Here is a 16334-nt window from a genome sequence, read left to right on the forward strand (position 1 = left end):
AGCACCCTAATGTGTTTAATAAAAAAAAGTTAGAAACAAATGAAGCCTTTAATAGTACTGATTTAGTCTAAGATAGTGTTTTTTAGAGGTTATAGTGATATTCTAGGGGATTTAGGCTGGAGGTTGGTCCCAATCCCCCCCCCCTAATTCTTAAGTATCCTATGGGAAAAATTGCTTCACGATTCGAATAAACGATGATTTGACCGATGAAAAATTGCCCTAACCCCATTGAATTGCGAGGATCCCCTGTAATTGGATTATCATATAAAATGTTGACTAATATTAGAGTGGCATTTAAATACATAGACAAAGATATGATGAAAAAAATCGTTATGAGCATGATACATCCAAAGTTGGAATATGCAGCAGTGGTGTGGTCACTAAGCTTGAAAAAGATACAAGATTAAAACGGATACAGAAGATAGGTACAAAGATGGTGCCAGAACTAAGACCTAATATATGGAAGAAAGGTAAAAGAGAACAAGAAGACCTAATAACAATGTATAAAATAGTAAATGGCATTGAAAAGATTGAAAAGGAAGACCTGGTACTGGTGACAGAAGCTAGAAGGACAAGAGAACATGTAGAGAAGATTAGGATGAGGCAGTGTGTGAAAGATACTGGTATTTTCCACATTGAACGGTGGAAAAGTGGAATGCATTGAGTGATGAAATTGTTACAGCACATAATGTGCATAACTTTAAAAAGAATATCGGATAAATGTTGACGTGAAGACAGGACACTATGAGCCCTGCTTGAACCCTATACAATATAAGCAAGTAAATACACACACACACACACACACACTGCTAAGCTGGATGCTTCTAGATATGGAGACAGGACAGCACAAGCAAAGCTCTTTTCCTGTAAAACAGAACTAGATAAACACACACACACACACACCTTCAATTAGTAAGGGAAACACTCAAATATCACAATGTATACAAAACATTTAATTTCAGATGACACAATTTTACAAAATTACCATTCTCTAACTTCAATACAGAGAGGAACAGAGCTAAGCCAAACAACAGAGTGGAAAGGGAAAAATTTAAGCAGTCAGAGGTGGATGATAAGGAGAAACAAGAGGGGGTCAGGAGAGGGCCAGTCTCTCCAGGACTTTGAGGTAATGTTCCTCCAGCTCAGAGTACTGTCGCTCCAAGCTCTCCAGGCGCTGCTCCCGGCTTGTAATGCTCATGGTGGCAGTGAATTCTTCAGGTTTCAAGATCTTTTTCAGCTTCTCCATGTCTCTATCTTCTTTCTGTATGCAATGACCACAAATATTGTGATTAATTTACATTCATCTCTTCACATCACCGCCAGTTACATCATTACCACCATCCATTCCTTAATTCACTTTTCATTCCTCCCGCACTATCAAAAAACATCCAACATTCCTACACCATTATTATTACCAAAATTCTTCACATTTCAAGGTCTTTTCAGCTTCTATTTCTATAATGCAATCTAATCAATCTCTCCATGCCTTCTAAAGTGTCCACAAAATAACTCCCTCTGCAAGTCTTCTCAATCCTTCACCGCCACCCCCACCACTAACATCAGCACCCACACTCACCTTGTACTGCACATTGAGTCTGTTCTTCACCTCCAGTCGGTATTGCCGGTAAGCTTTCTCGTCAGCTCGGTTGGTGAAGTGCAGACGCAAAATTTCATAGATTTTCCTTACCTGGCGCTGAGGGAGGAAGGAAGAAAGGGATGTGTTAATTGTTACCTGACAAACTGCAGGCAAATATTCTAAGATTTGGTAAAATTGTCAGAGGAGAAAAAGTGAGAGACAGCCACTCCTGTCACCTTCATCATCAACCACTGATAGGAAGGTAGAAGACAATAACAAATGGTGGTAAAGGTTGAATAAATAAAGATTCCATGAACTATTCACACACTAAACCAAAGGCAAAGTTATGTCTACATATACGACACTATGAGGATTTCACTCTTACAAAATATCGGAGCTTGAGAACTAAGAGGAAATAAAAAAATTATCAGTAACTGAAAATTGTCATTTGGGATGGCACACCTTGTTCAGAAGAGGTGAGTAGGAGAGTAGGAATGGAATGCATTATGGAAGTGATGAGACAAAATAAAACTACACGGTTTAGTGACACAATAAGAAGAGAAGACCTGGAACCAAGGAGAAGATCAGTTGAGGGAAAGACAAAGAGTAAAGCTACAGAATTGCAAGGGATGAGTGGCACAGATAGAAACAACTGGAGGAGAATCATACACAGTGCCAGTCCCTCATTCTTGGGAAACAGTCAAAGGAGTGGAGGAAGTATATACAGTAATACTCAGCTTAACGAACGTTCGTTTAACGAATTCCCGGTTTAATGTACTACATAAAGTTAGACCAAAAATCCACATAATGTACAACCACATCCGTTTTAGCAAATTTTATGGATTTGAATTTGCCGGGTGAAGGACCGAACGTGGTAGTTTCGTTGTAATTGGCTGGCTCCTGGAGCTGGATCCAAGATTCTTTAACATCAGAGCAACCTCTTGCAGCGAAATGGCATCCATGAACGCCTGGATGGACAGTGACATGGTTGCTTTCAGGTTGCTCTGAGGTTGCTGGGAACACCACCTCTGGAGGTGGTGTTACTGTCTATTAGCTTTTTACAAACCTTGCCCCCAAGAAAGGATTGTTTTGTAATGCATAAAGTGAAATCTTACAGGGAACACCAAAAAAATAAAGCAGAGATGAGATGAGCCACAGACGAAGTTGGGGGCTCTCGGCGACTCGGCCGCTTCTTTTTCTTCTTGTGACCCTTTTAGCCTGTGTTGTCTTTCCCCATGATATTTGTTTCCACTCCTCTATTGCCTGCTATAATGGATATCATATCTTAGTATTCATATACGCTCATGCCATGAGGATAACCTTGACTCCGTGGCACTGAATGATAGTGAATTACTAATGGGCAATAGAGGAGTGGAAACAAATATCATGGGGAAAGACAACACCCAGGCTAAAAGGGTCACAAGAAGAAGAAGAAGCAGCTCTGTCTGTGGCTCATCTCATCTCTGCTTTATTTTTTTGGTATTCCATGTAAGATTTCACTTTATGCATTACAAAACAATCCTTTCTTGGGGGCAAGGTTTGTAAAAAGCTAATAGAAATGTTTTGTGAACATAGATGCGAAAATGTGAGAGAATTTGTAAGTAGCTCCTCTAACTTCCAATGACTCATATGACATCATAAAAGTAGTGGTACACCGATGGCCCAATATGCTGCTAAACGTATATATAATTCTTTTTTTTTTTACCCATGTGATATGTTTGGGGACCAGCCCAGAACGCATCCCCCCTATTTCCATTATTTCCTATGGGAAAATTACGTCCGCTTAATGAATTTTCGCTCTATGAACAGCTTTGACACCCCCTATCCTGTTCTTATTACTGTACCTTGTTTAGTTTAAGTTTCTTTCTTGCTTCTGTCACCATGGCTTCACAAAATCCCTCAGTCAGTTTGGTCTTGCTGAAGCTGTCCAGGGTGAGGCAGTTCTTGGCATCCACAAAGTCCCTCAAGCGAGCAAAGTTTTCTGATGGATCCTCCACTGCAATGATATCACAGTTTCAAAGGCACTTTTCTGATATAGAAAATAAAATGTCATTAGTTCCACATTTCTTTTATCAAGTAAACTGTGACACTTACCTTGTTTTGAATGTATTAGCCAGTCACTAACAGTCCCTAATATCCTTCCTTACCCCTACACACACACACACACACACACACACACACACACACACACACACACACACACTACTGCAAATAAGTGATCAAAGTTGTGAAGCAAAACTGTCACAATTTTGGATGCATTTTCCACAGCACTCAAACATACACAAACAAACAAGGAAAGCTGCAAGAAACCATCATGCCTACATGTGGCACTCCCTGCAACAAACCCCATCTATTTGCCAAGAACTTTATAATGACTGAGGGAAAAATGGATGACCACAGAGATGCTAGTGTATCTCACAGAATTTAAAGTTAAAAGAAAAACTTCTTAATGGAAAGCATGAAAATTTAGTCATAGTTTTCCACATCTCAAAATTATCTATATATTCAAATTGCATCTCCTCTTACAATTATTACCCAATTACAATTCTGTTTGCTTTTCTGGAAAGGGTAACTTAATGCAAAGAACTGTGTTTGGGAAATAGCAATATGTGATAAAAAAAAAAAAGGTAATGTGCATGCATGTTACCAATGATACATCCCCTACACCACTAGAAGATGTGCAACAGACCCCCACTTCATCTACATCTTCCACCCTGATTACTGAGCCTGTGAGGGAAAGGAGGCAGGCCAGGCCATTGAGAGATTGGTCACCTGTGATGTCCAGCACCCTGGAGTCACTCTGGTAGTTGGAGTATATGGTGTTCAACATCTCGGCTCCAAGTCCCATCCGTTGGAAGGGAGGCAACACCAGCATCTGGGATATTCGTGGCCTCACATTGGCAGGGTAGGCATAGTACTCATATACAGTTGTGTAGCCAGTGAAAGCATACTGCTGCCGCCCATCCACCTCGTACTTCTCATAACTGTGAGGTGAGGAACACTATAACTATTCCTTCCTCAAGTCTAACATCAAAGTTAAATCCTGATTACTGATTTCTGATACTGAGAATTTAGCTTGTAACTCATATCATATCTACTATATCTTTGCCAGTTCCCTTTCCAGGCAGTGAATGGAATGGAGGTGGCTTACTTGACAACCTGATCCTCAAAGACAGGGGCAAATACCTTTTGATGTGACAAAATGGGTAACTTACGTGACAAAGAACCTCCACTTGTCATCGTCCACGTCAATGTATGAAGCAGCATCAATGTACCACAGGATGAAGGTCTGGAAGTTCTCATGGTAGGGCAGGAAACCGGGCGTGGAGACACTGCAGCGGTACACCTCAAAGGTACGCTCCTTGCCCTCCTCTGCTGACACACACACACACACACACGTGTAACACACGAAATATTACACCAATACATTAAACTACTCCATTACCAAACACTGCGCACTGTTCCTCACCCGTCCTGGCAGTGAATCTCCTCTCCAAGTCTCCAAAAGGTACAAAGGAGGCGTCCTTCTGTAAGGCGGCCAGGAAGTCATCCAGGTTGGTGATGTAACCAGGTGGGATCTTCTCAGCAACTGGTTTGATCACCTCATCAGGCTGGAAGGTCAAGCATTTTTAATCCTATACAGAGGAACTCCTTGCTCTCTTACCATGACTATCGTCAAAGGCCACATGAATGATTAGCTGAGTCATCAAGAATGTTTCTATTGTTTAATTGTGTAGAAATCTTGTTAATCTGTTAAGAAAACTATAAAAACAGCTGTAAAAACCCACGTCACTCAACTAGATCATTTTGCAAATAATGGAGATAGAAGCACAAATATTTCAGAATATGGTCCTTGGTGTGTTGTATTTCAAATGACATCTTCCCCTCTGTTTAATATTTCCTTAAATGAATGACTTTCTTGAGTAAACTACATGATTTTCAGATAAATTTCTCTTGTTTTTATACTTTAATCATCTTCCTGTTGACTGATACAGATTACTTGACTCCTGAGAAAATCTGATTCCTCTCATTTGGACTTAGAAAAACAAGTAAACTAGGAAATCCCTGCATCAAACACTCCTACTTGTTGACTGGTGGTGAGCTTACAACAGAGAGGAATATGTGTGTGTGTGTGTGTGTGTGTGTGTGTGTGTGTGTGTGTGTGTGTGTGTGTGTGGACTAACCTTGATTCCCTCAAACTTCTCTGGGTGGACCTTGTCAGTGTAGGTGTGGGTGAGGTAGGTAGTGAGACGAGCTGCAGAGTAGTACAGCTTGATGTGTAATCCACTGTATCCGAAGATCTGCTCACTGCAATAAACAACAAGGCATTACTTTTTATCTTTTTATGTAAGAGGGGAAAACTGGCCAAGGGCAAAATATATAAATAAAAAAAATAATAATAATAAACAAAAAAAACACTTGTTGGCAGTCCCCTTGCAGGTCCGAGAGGGGATAAATATCTTGAAACCTCTCTTAAATGAAGTCAAGTCATAGGAAGTTTGAAAAGCAGAAGCAGGCAGGGAGTTCCACATTACATGGATGCACTTTAATGTCTGTCTTCCAAGGGTAAGTTCAAAGAATCATGATTCTCACAATGGTCTGAGGATTCAATAAATGCTCCCATACTTCTCTAGAGATGCACATTCTAAAGCTGCTTCTTGTAATATATCTAGATTGACTGCACCTACTGTATATAGATCACTATCATTGTAAATATCATTCTTTTCAGAGGACAAGCTAAGAGGTTGAACAGGACAGTTGCTTTGGGTAAAAACTAAAAAAAATAATTAGCCATTGTTATATTTTTCTTGTACTGGTGTTGGGAAATTTTAGCAATTACTGTTGTGCTGGGGCAAGAAGCTATGAATAATAGATATGTGAGATAAAGGGATGGCATTGCAGAAAAAAAAAAAAAAAAAAAAAAAAAAAAGGCAGTCACACAGATAAGGACACAAACAAGTGTCAGAGACTCGAACACACAGCAAACCTCTTCCTCAGGAATTGAAGAAGACAATGAACAGTACATGAACATGGTAGTTATGACAGAACACAGCTGTCAACAAACAAGCCAATGTTCTGACCTGACCCGAGGCTCACCTGTCTCCAAACACCTGGTGGGACATATCTGGCTTGAAGGTGGTGTCTTCATTCTCCAAATCATCAGGTTTCCGCACTGAAACACCACAAAGGTTTACAACAAACTGAAGGTGAAGGGTGTCTGGGCCAAACTGTCTTCAAGTTTAACTCTTGGACCAACAGGCTCAATATGATACCTAAGTATTAAACAGCTAATAGTAATAATACAACATGAAAACTTAGTAATAACAGATACAATAATTTTCATGTAACAAAACCAAAGTTGTAATGAAAAAAAGGCCCACTTGAGTGTCAGCTGCGAAGAAATGCCAAACAGAAAAGAAAAAAAAAATAAATAAAAAATCAATCAATCAATCAATCAATCAATAACTAAATAAATAAGAGAAGATAACTGCTTTGAAACCTCCCTCTTGCAAGTTCCATGTTATAGGAATGATGAAATACTGAAGCAAGCAGGGAGTTCAGGAGTCAAGCACAAGAAGAGATGAATCATTGGAAACACTGGTTAACACTCACATTTGAGAGCTGGAGAAAGAAGAAAGTCTTATGCAGCAAGACTACAGGAGTGTGTGTGTGTGTGTGTGTGTGTGTGTGTGTGTGTGTATTCACCTAGTTGTAATTTTACAGGGCCTGGGTATCATACTCGTGTGGCCCCGTCTCCATATCTACACACATCCAACTTTCCTTTAAAACTATGCACACTCCTTGCTGACACCACCTCCTCACTCAAACCATTCCACACCTCCACACATCTTTGTGGGAAACTATATTTTTTCACATCCTTCAAGCATATTCCCTTGGCTATCTTTTTACTATGCGATCTTGTAGTTCTACTTAAGTTTTCCTCTCTCAACATCATTTGCTCATTATCCACTTCATCCAGTCCATTCAACAGTTTATAAACCTGTATTAAATCTCCTTTCTCTTCTTTGTTCCAAGGTAGGCAAATTCATTTCTTTTAATCTCTCCTCATAGGTAATTTCTGCCAATTCCGGAACCATTTTTGTTGCCATCTCTGCAATCTCTCCAACTTCCTTAAGGGGACCAAACCACTCCAGCATATTCCAATCTTGGTCTAATTACCGTACTAATTAATTTCTTCATCATATCTTTATCCATATAATGAAAGGCTAATCCAATATTTCTTATCAAATTATACGTTTCTCCAAACATCTTATCAATATGAGCCTCAAACTGCCCATGGTCTTGTATTATCACTCCCAAATCCTTTTCCTTTTCCACCTTTTTCAACACTACTTCTTCACCCATCTTATATGACCCTCTTGGCCGTCTTCCACTCTTTCCCATCTCCATCACATGACTTTTGCTCAGATTAAATTCCATTTGCCACCTCTTGCTCCACTCCCAAATCTTATCCAGGTCTGCCTGTAAAATTTCACAATCTTCTTCACTCTTCACACACCTACACAACTTCGCATCATCCGCAAACAAATTAATATAACTGTTTACTCCCTCTGGCATGTCATTAATATATACCAGGAAAAGTATTGGTGCCAGCACTGAGCCTTGTGGGACTCCACTCTCCACCACCAACCAGTCCGACCTTGCATCCCTTATTACCGTTCTCATCTCCCTCCATCTCAAGTAGTTTTCCATCCACTTTAACACTTTTCCTTTCAGTCCTCCATAAATCTCTACTTTCCATAACAGTCTCGTGAGGTACCTTGTCAAAAGCTTTCTTTAAATCCAAATATACACAGTCCATCCATCCCTCTCTCTCCTGTATTTTGTCAACCACTCTTGAATAAAAGCTCAGTAGATTTGTTACACATGACCTCCCTTTCCTGAAGCCAAATTGATGATCCGATAATAACTTATGATCCTCCAGGAACCGTATCCAATATTTCTTTATCACCCTCTCACAAATCTTACCGACCACACTTGTTAGAGACACAGGTCTATAGTGTGTGTGTGTGTGTGTGTGTGTGTGTGTGTGTGTGTGTGTGTGTGTGTGTGTGTGTGTGTGTGTGTGTGTGTGTGTGTGTGTGTGTGTGTGTGAGAATAACTTACCCAGTTTGAACTCAAGGGCTTCATTGCTGTCCACCACATAGTACTGCAGGCTGTTCTTGGCTATCACTGACATCCCTGCCAACACACAAATATCATCACCATCATTTCCATCTGAACTGTCTCACACACTTACCCTTACCCTTCCCAGTCACCCACGAAGACCTAATACCAAGCACCTGCCGTGCCACTACCATGCCCTGCCACCGTAACAGGCCTCTATGTGCCATTGGCTGCTATGTACCACCGGCTGGTATGTACCATCCATGGTTGCTATGTACCATCCATGCCTGCTATGTAGACAATTATTCATTCAGCAAATAATGGTGCTGCCAAACTTACTTCCATCTCATATAGAGCTAGCTATTCTCAATATCACTAGACAGCCACTTCCTGATCATTGACTTCAAGATCTCATTACCTACTATGAAAAAAATGGATCAGGAATGAGATGTATCCTCCACATTCTTGGAGCTCTTACAAGCACCCTGTTCGGACTAATAACGATGCAGAAGGTTGGCACCATGCAATTAACAGGGTAGCAAAAACCAATTCTATAAACATGTACCTCTTAATTAGTATTCTACATGATGAATCTAGTAGAATTCCTGATTGTAAAATTAGTAAAACAAAAGAAAATGTATAGATACTAATGGAAGCATGCTATCCAAAAGCAAATGAACCTTGACCTGTGGATGAAATATGAGAACAAATCCGCCCGGTGGAATACTCCAGGAGATGTACTTACGGGGATGTAGGCAGTGCTGCAGACTGAGTGATTCCCCGTGTCCTCTCTTCCCGGTTCCCTTTGTGGTCTCATTTATACAATTGAGCAGCTGCAGCCTGCCCTCTAAAGACAACTTCTACTACTTCCTACACTACACTACAACACCTTACACTTTTACACTCTCTTCAAATCAAAATTTAATAATGGCTTCACCACGCCCTGCCTCGGAGTCCCCCTCTGGGGAGGGGACCATAAATGTCCCCAGGTCGGACTGCCCTCTGCTGTCGACCTTGGGTGTCTTGACACTTCATCTAATACTTTCACTATCAATTTCTGCAACATTCGTGGCCTTCGTTCTAATTTTCAATCTGTGGAACACCACCTCTCCTCTACTAAACCTCATCTTCTCTTCCTAACCGAAACACAGTTGTCTGTGACTACTGACAGCAGCCCCTTTTCTGTTCCCTCCTACTTGCTCTATCCTCATTTTCAATCCAAAGCTGGATGTTGCGCATACGTGCGTAACGACACCACTTGCTCTCGTGCCCACAATCTTGAATCTTCAGAATTTTCTACCATCTGGCTAAGACTTCAATGTCACTCTCTAACTAAATTCATCTGTGCTGTATACCTCTCACCTAATTCCTCTGACTATGTAAAATTCTTTGACTATTTGACTTCCAAGGTGGAGCACATCTTATCTCACTTTCCTTTTGCTGAGATCTCCATTTTAGGGATTTCAATGTTCACCACCAGCTTTGGCTTTCATCTTCTTTCACTGACCAACCTGGTGAACAAACCTTCAACTTTGCTATCCTTCATGACCTAGAGCAGCTAGTGCAGTTCCCTACCCGTATTCCTGACCGCCTTGGAGACACGCCCAACATTCTTGATCTTTTCCTAACCTCCAACCCTTCTGCTTACTCTGTTAAACTTTCCTCTCCGTTGGGCTCCTCCGACCACAATCTAATTTCCGTTACCTGTTCTATCACTCCAGTGCAGCCTCAGGACCCGCCTAAGCGGAGGTGCTTCTGGCATTTTAACTCTGCTAAGTGGGAGGAACTAAGGCAGTACTATTCTGATTTCCTTGGGATGATTATTGTTTTCATGTCAGAGATCCTTCTCTTTGTGCCGAGCGCATAACAGAGGTGATTATCTCTGGCATGGAGCTATACATTCCTCATACTTTCTCTAACCCTAAAGCTAAAAAGCCTTGGTTTAACTCTGCTTGTTCTCGTGCTGTCAATGATAGAGAGGCGGCTCACAAACGGTTCCGTAGCCATCCAACTGCTGAAACTCATGCCCTATATATTTCTGCCCGTAATCATGCCAAATCTATTCTCCAACTTACTAAAAACTCTTTCATCAATAGAAAATGTCAAAGTCTTTCCAATTCTAACTCCTCTCGAGATTTCTGGCATCTAGCCAATAATATCTCTAACAACTTTACTTCTTCGTCTTTCCCTCCTTTACTTCATCCAGATGGCTCTACAGCTGTCTCTTCTTTTCTAAAGCTGAACTCTTCGCTCAAACCTTTGCTACCAACTCAACTTTGGATGATTCTGGGCATATTCCTCCTACTCCTCCACCCTCTGACTACTTCATCCCTAAAATTAAAATTCTTTATAAAGACGTTTTCCTGGCCCTCTCTGGCCTTGATTCTCGGAAGGCTTACGGTCCGGATGGAGTCCCTCCTGTTGTTCTCAAAACTGTGCTTCCGAACTCGCTCACTGCCTGGTCAAACTCTTTCATCTGTGTCTCTCTACTTCTATTTATCCTTCTTGCTGGAAGTTTGCTCACATTCAACCTGTCCCTAAAAAGGTGACCACTCCAATCCTTCTAACTACCGCCCTATAGCTTTGATTTCCTGCCTTTCTAAAGCCTTTGAGTCTATCCTTAATAGGAAGATAATGAGGCATCTATCAGCTCACAACCTTCTCTCTGATTGCCAGTATGGTTTCCGTAAAGGCAGATCTACTGGTGATCTTCTTACTTTCCTAACTGAATCTTGGTCATCCTCTTTAGGGACTTCGGTGAAACCTTTGCTGTCGGCCTTGACATATCGAAAGCCTTCGATAGAGTCTGGCACAAATCTTTAATTTCTAAACTACCCTCCTACGGATTCTATCCTTCTCTCTGTACCTTCATCTCCAGTTTCCTTTCCGATCGTTCTATTGCTGCTGTAGTAGACGGTCACTGTTCTTCCCTAAAACTATCAACAGTGGTGTTCCACAGGGTTCTGTCCTATCACCCACTCTCTTTCTATTATTCATCAATGATCTCCTAAATCTGACTCAATGCCCTATCCACTCCTATGCTGATGATACCACCTTGCATTATTCAACAGCGTTCAACAGACGCCCAACCCAACAACAATTAAATGACTCAAGGCGAGATGCTATAGGACGCCTAACTTCTGATCTTTCACTTGTTTCTGATTGGGGCAGAGAAAACCTGGTTTTGTTCAATGCCTCAAAACTCAATTTCTACAACTATCTACTCGACATAACCTTCCAGACAACTATCCTCTCTTCTTCAATAACACTCAACTTCCCTCTCCTCTACATTAAACACACTCGGTCTATCCTTCACTAAAAATCTAAACTGGAAATTTCACATCTCTACTCTTGCTAAATCAGCTTCCAAGAAGTTAGGTGTCCTGTGGCGTCTTCGTCCATTTTCTCTCCCTCCCAGCTGCTTGCTCTGTACAGGGCCTTATCCGCCCGTGTATGGAGTATGGCTCTCATGTCTGGGGATCCACACACAGCTTTACTAAACAAGGTGGAATCTAAAGCTTTTCGTCTTATCAACTCTTCTCCTCTAACTGACTGTCTTGATTCTTTAAGTCACCGCCGCAATGTTGCATCTTTATCTGTCTTCTACCGCTGTTTTCATGCTGTCTGCTCTTCTGAACTTGCTAACTGCATGCCTTCCCCTCCTGCGGCCTCGCTGCACAAGACTCTCTACTTCTTCTCATCCCTATTCTGTCCATCTTCCTAATGCAAGAGTTAACCAGTATCTTCACTCCTTCATTCCCTACACTGGTAAACTCTGGAACTCTCTACCTGTGTCTGTATTTCCACCTGCCTATGACTTAAACTCTTTCAAAAGAGGAGTGTCAAGACACCTATTACGTTAACTGGACCCTCCTTTTAGATTTTTTTTGTTTTTTCTCTTTCTCCTACTTTCCTCTTCACAGGGCCTGGCAACCAGCGGGATTTTTTTTTTTCCCCAACACTTTGTTTTCCCTTGGCCAGTGCCCTTGTAATGTAAAAAAAAAAAAAAAAAAAAAAAAAACATCAGAATCTCTAAACCGGTGTGCTGAACTGCTGGATCATACTGAGGACTAAGCCTGCATTAAGTCAATGTACAGTATGCTGAATTTTATTGGTTGACTAATTTTAATTATTGTATGCGATTTTAATATGTTTATGCTTTTGTGTTATCTTTTAATGTAGTTTCATTACTTTTATAGCATGTGTTTTTATTTTTCTAACAATAAGTATTTTATCTTCCTACTTGTTATCTGGTACATAGCCACCTTGTTTGGTACATATAAGCCAAAGCAATGGTACAAAGGAGCCGGTACAGAGCAACCCACCAATGGTACATATAAGCCAAAGTAGTGGTACATATGAGCTGGTACATAGCGACCGACGGTACAAAGCAGCTAGCATTCCCTGCCACTCACCCTAAAGAACAAGTTGCGTGTCACCTCAACTAGGTTAAGTCAGCTTGGTCAGGTTAGGTTAAGTTAGTGCAGATTCATTCAAAATTTATCAAAATGTACCAGAAAAAAAAAAAGTTTCGTTATACAGCAAATTCGTTTCTGTATGAGATGTGGGGAGGGCGGGGTGGAGAGAGAGAAAAAAAAAAAAAAAAAAAGTAAATCTTTAGAACAGGACCTTCTCTCTGATCCGTGCAATAACAACACAAAATGATGAGTAGTTAATGGAGAACACGTACCTTGTGGTGTTGTTTGGGGGTCACACACGGTTATGTCACATTACCTCACTGAAATTAGAGACGTCACTCGGAGACTAAGTCCAAATAGTAAACATTGCTATTGTCTATTGTATATATCTGGGGTTTGTGGGTAACAGGAAGTGACTGTCTCTTGTTCACATCCTGGGTTTGTGGGTAACTGCTGAATAGGATTCTTATTGTGTCTATACTTCTTTTGTCCAATGACGTGCCACCACCTCTTAACACCACAAGCTGCACCAATGGGAATTTGCTATATGTATTCGTAGGCGGGGCACAGCTGGGCAGACAGGTGCACAGAGATCTGTGTGCGCAGTTAAGCCATGGCCACCAGTGACATTAGTTGGAAAGGTTGTGAATCTGATTACTGGGAAATCATCGCTCCTGCGATGCAAGTCAGTGTACAATCGAGAAGAGGACCAGCCAGGACCTTCATCCTTTCGTTAAGGTATTGTGAGGAGGGGTACTGGTAGAGGTAGGGCATATTGTGTGAAGCTATAAGAGAACCAGTGTGGGGGGAGGGAAACTGCCCCAAAGCATGGATACGGTAGGTTATATTTATGTTAGGGTTAGGTTAGTGTTGCAGGGGGGGTCCGGAAGGGCACAGACCCCCCCGGCTAGGTTAGGTTACATTAGGTTAGGTTAGTGTTGGAGTGGGGGGTCCGGGGGAGGCACAGCCCCCCCTGCTAGGTTAGATTACATTAGGTTAGGTTTATGTTAGGGTTAGGTTAGTGTTGTAGGGGGGGGTCCGGGGGGGACAGCCCCCCCGGTTAGGCTAGGTTTTTGTCCTTAGATTTTTTTGGATCGCCATGTCACCTCTTTTGGCTTCCTCCCACAAAACCCCCGATTCCCCACGTGCCCCAAAGCTTGTGGGGGGGGGGAAGGGGGTAATAGAAAAGAATATGTAAGGAGTTGCTGTTCTAAAGATTTACCAAAAAAAAAAAAGAAACTACAGATTTGTGAGGGAAATGAAGTGCATATTAATTCAAAACAGGTCAAAATCTACCAGAAACAAATAATTTCATCCCGAAATGAGTTGTTGGTGTAACTAAAAATTTACTTAATGATCCTGCCCTGCCACTGATCCCTAAGGAACACACCGTGCCTGCCCTGCCATTGACCCCTAAGGAACACACCGCCCCTGTCCTGCCACTGATCCCTAAGGAACACACCGCGCCTGTCCTGCCACTGATCCCTAAGGAACACACCGCCCCTGCCCTGCCACTGATCCCTATGGAACACACCGCCTGCCCTGCCACTGACCCCTAAGGAACACACCACCCCTGCCCTGCCACTGATCCCTAAGGAACACACTGCGTCTGCCCTGCCACTGACCCCTAAGGAACACACCGCCCCAGCCCTGCCACTGACCCCTAAGGAACACACCGCCCCTGCCCTGCCACTGACCCCTAAGGAACACACCGCCCCTGCCCTGCCACTGATCCGTAAGGAACACACCGCCCCTGCCCTGCCACTGATCCCTAAGGAACACACCGCGCCTGTCCTGCCACTGACCCCTAAGGAACACACCACGCCTGCCCTGCCACTGACCCCTTAGGAACACACCGCCCCTGCCCTGCCACTGACCCCTAAGGAACACACCGCCCCTGCCCTGCCACTGACCCCTAAGGAACACACCGCCCCTGCCCTGCCACTGATCCCTAAGGAACACACCTCCCCTGCCCTGCCACTGACCCCTAAGGAACACACCACCCCTGCCCTGCCACTGATCCCTAAGGAACACACCGCCCCTGCCCTGCCACTGACCCCTAAGGAACACACCACCCCTGCCCTGCCACTAATCCCTAAGGAACACACCGCCCCTGCCCTGCCACTGACCCCTAAGGAACACACCACCTCTGCCCTGCCACTGATCCCTAAGGAACACACCGCGCCTGCCCTGCCTTGCCACTGACCCCTAGAGAATAGACAGCCCCTGCTAAATATCCGTAACACCGTCCCTGACATCATAGCAAAACATTCCTTCATCATTTCAGGGTAGCATAGATTCCGGCATTTGTCTGACACAGGAATACGTTACGATTAGGGTTTGAAAATCATCAATACCTCGAAATAATAAATGAAATTCCCTTAATAATAGTTTCAGTGCCTTTCTATTGGCTTGGGTCTGCGCTGGTTATGTACTTTGTTATTTACAACGTTAGATTTACAATGGAAACGTGCCAAGGTTTTTTTTAAGTAGTCATTTCGCATTTGTGTTTATCTCTTGGGCCTGGACACCCGCTAACGAGGAGAAAAAAGGCTGAAAATAAGACGACACTCACCCGCCATGATGTTCCTTGCGCGGGAAAAATTGTTGGTGTTTGTTGTAGTTTTGTGTTCCCGTTCCTGAAGGTGACAACACGGGGGCTTCTGGGGCCTGGGTTCTGTTTGGGCAGTTTAAGGCCAGATTTCGTTCATTTCTTATTTATCAAAAGAGATAATATTGATCGAATGAGCTAAGAAGTGATACTAGGTATTGAAGGTTACAAGAAGAGGAGGAGGAACACACACACACACACACACACACACATACACACACATAGGATATATTGGGTTGAGTGAAAAAATAATCAACATAGTGCGTAGCATGTATGTTGACACCAGAGCTAAATACAGACTAGAAGATTTATAAAGACGGATTGGGTGAAGAGTGAGAGAGGAGTTATGCAAGGATGTATTTTGTCACCAACCTATTCAGTTTATATACAGAGGAATTAGCGGCATTTACCTCAGATTAGCGTAATCTCACCACTTTTAAGGTAATTTTGAGGTAAGGCTATTTTTAAGGTAAATCTGAGGTAATTCAGGTATTCTTAAGGTAATTTTAACGTAATTGAAGAACCTGACAAACAACGTTGCCATATTTCTAATATCACACTACACACTTGCAATACGATATCTCTGTAGAGAGTGTGGACA

General features: G+C 42.4%; 1 protein-coding gene across 3 annotated transcripts; it reads right to left on the reverse strand.

Annotated features, from left to right (window-relative positions):
- Nucleotides 1-938: 938 nt before the first annotated feature.
- On the reverse strand, nucleotides 939-15783 carry LOC123506790 (histone acetyltransferase type B catalytic subunit-like). Of its 3 annotated transcripts, XM_045259127.1 has the most exons (11): nucleotides 15698-15729; nucleotides 13395-13442; nucleotides 8705-8779; nucleotides 6674-6749; nucleotides 5761-5884; nucleotides 5046-5187; nucleotides 4792-4951; nucleotides 4349-4560; nucleotides 3421-3572; nucleotides 1577-1693; nucleotides 939-1261 (listed from the first exon to the last, which is right to left on the reverse strand). In XM_045259127.1, the coding sequence occupies exons 3-11, from the start codon at nucleotides 8775-8777 to the stop codon at nucleotides 1094-1096; spliced, it is 1224 nt and encodes a 407-aa protein (XP_045115062.1). In that variant the 5' UTR covers nucleotides 8778-8779; nucleotides 13395-13442; nucleotides 15698-15729; the 3' UTR covers nucleotides 939-1093. The 3 variants fall into 3 exon arrangements, with proteins under 3 accessions (XP_045115062.1, XP_045115060.1, XP_045115061.1); XM_045259125.1 differs by lacking the exon at nucleotides 13395-13442 and having other exon boundaries at nucleotides 15698-15783; XM_045259126.1 differs by lacking the exon at nucleotides 13395-13442 and having other exon boundaries at nucleotides 4792-4948; nucleotides 15698-15782.
- Between the last annotated feature and the right edge of the window lie 551 nt (nucleotides 15784-16334).

This window comes from Portunus trituberculatus, chromosome 20 (genome assembly GCF_017591435.1).
Source record: "Portunus trituberculatus isolate SZX2019 chromosome 20, ASM1759143v1, whole genome shotgun sequence".
In the NCBI taxonomy this organism is placed as follows: Eukaryota; Metazoa; Arthropoda; class Malacostraca; order Decapoda; family Portunidae; genus Portunus; species Portunus trituberculatus.